The following is a 1,299-nucleotide window of genomic DNA, read 5'->3' on the forward strand; positions in this document are numbered from 1 at the left end:
GGGCAGGGAATGCGGCCTGTCCCATAGCGCAGGGAGGCCGCATGTCTGGGCGAACTGCCGGGGCCCCTAGTGGGGAAACACGCAGGCCCGCAGGGGAGAGCCCTGGCGGAAAACCCTCCTCTATAAAGGGAGAAAGACCGGACGCGTCAAAGAGGGCAATGGATGTGGGAACTCCCACGCCTCACGGCGCGTCAACCCCTAGGTCGCAACCGAAGAGGAAAAAAGAGAGAGAATTAGAGAAAAAGGCCAAAGACCTTAACAATTCTTGCTCCTCACCCCCCAATAAGCAGCTAAAGGAGGGAGGAGGAAATGGAGGGGAATGAGGAAACGAGGTATGTCCCCGACATCAAAGAAGGGGAGAATACCCTGGAGGGGGTACCGCCGGTAACCGCCGGAGCAGCGGTAGCTGGGATGGTGGGTGAGACCGAGGCGAAGAAGAGAAACAAAGGGGAGGATGAGGATAAAATTCTCTTTCCCTTAGAGTACCCCCCTGAAGGAGAGGGTACAAAATGAGAAAGGGGCCCCGAAAGCCCCTCTTCTTTAAAGGAATCGGAGGCAGGCCCGAGTCAAAATTTAAATAATAAATAAATGGCGGCTTAGGTCCTGCAGGCAAATCTCAACCACGCCCGTTAAGCGCAAGATTTGTTTGTGCACACTCTGGCAGAGCGTAGTTGTGGTTTGGACATTGCTGCGGAGCCGTACCAGATCCCCGAGCACCCTTCGTGGGTGGGGAACGATTTGGGCTCCGTAGCAATTACATGGAGGGCGGATGCTCCGGCCTCATTTCCCGCCACACTGGTGGGCAAGAGCAAAGGGTGGGTGGCGGTCAGGTGGGGACCCGTTTTGGTCGTCGGGGTCTACCTGCCGCCTAGCCTGGACCTCTCAGGATTTGCCGAAAGGTTGGACTCTCTTTCCGCTATTATCAGCGGGAGTGGAGTGGGACGGGTGGTAGTCTCGGGGGACTTTAACGCAAAATCGATGTCGTGGGGTTCCCCGAGAACGGACCGCCGAGGTGTCGCGGTCGAGGAGTGGGCCGTGACACTGGATTTAAGGCTGCTCAATGAGAGAGGAATAAGCACCTGCATACGGGAAAGGGGGGAGTCGGTGGTGGACCTTACCTGGGCATCCCCAGCGACCCTCAACAAGGTGCTAGGGTGGAGAGTGGCCACTGAGGTCGAGACATTGTCGGACCATAGGTACATAGTCTACGGCCTCGTGGTCACACCTGAGCAGGTGCTCCAGCGTCGACAGCTGAGAGAGACGCGACCTCTCCTAGGCGCTGGAGCACAAAGAAAATGA

At 57.2% G+C, this 1,299-nt stretch overlaps 1 protein-coding gene across 1 annotated transcript; it reads left to right on the forward strand.

Annotated features, from left to right (window-relative positions):
• The first annotated feature begins 319 nt into the window (after positions 1-319).
• LOC140675980 (uncharacterized) lies at positions 320-1,299 on the forward strand. Its single transcript, XM_072910565.1, has 2 exons — positions 320-332; positions 665-1,299. Exons 1-2 carry the CDS (start codon positions 320-322, stop codon positions 1,297-1,299), a joined length of 648 nt encoding a protein of 215 aa, XP_072766666.1.

Source organism: Anoplolepis gracilipes, unplaced genomic scaffold, assembly GCF_047496725.1.
Source record: "Anoplolepis gracilipes unplaced genomic scaffold, ASM4749672v1 Contig26, whole genome shotgun sequence".
Lineage (NCBI taxonomy): Eukaryota > Metazoa > Arthropoda > Insecta > Hymenoptera > Formicidae > Anoplolepis > Anoplolepis gracilipes.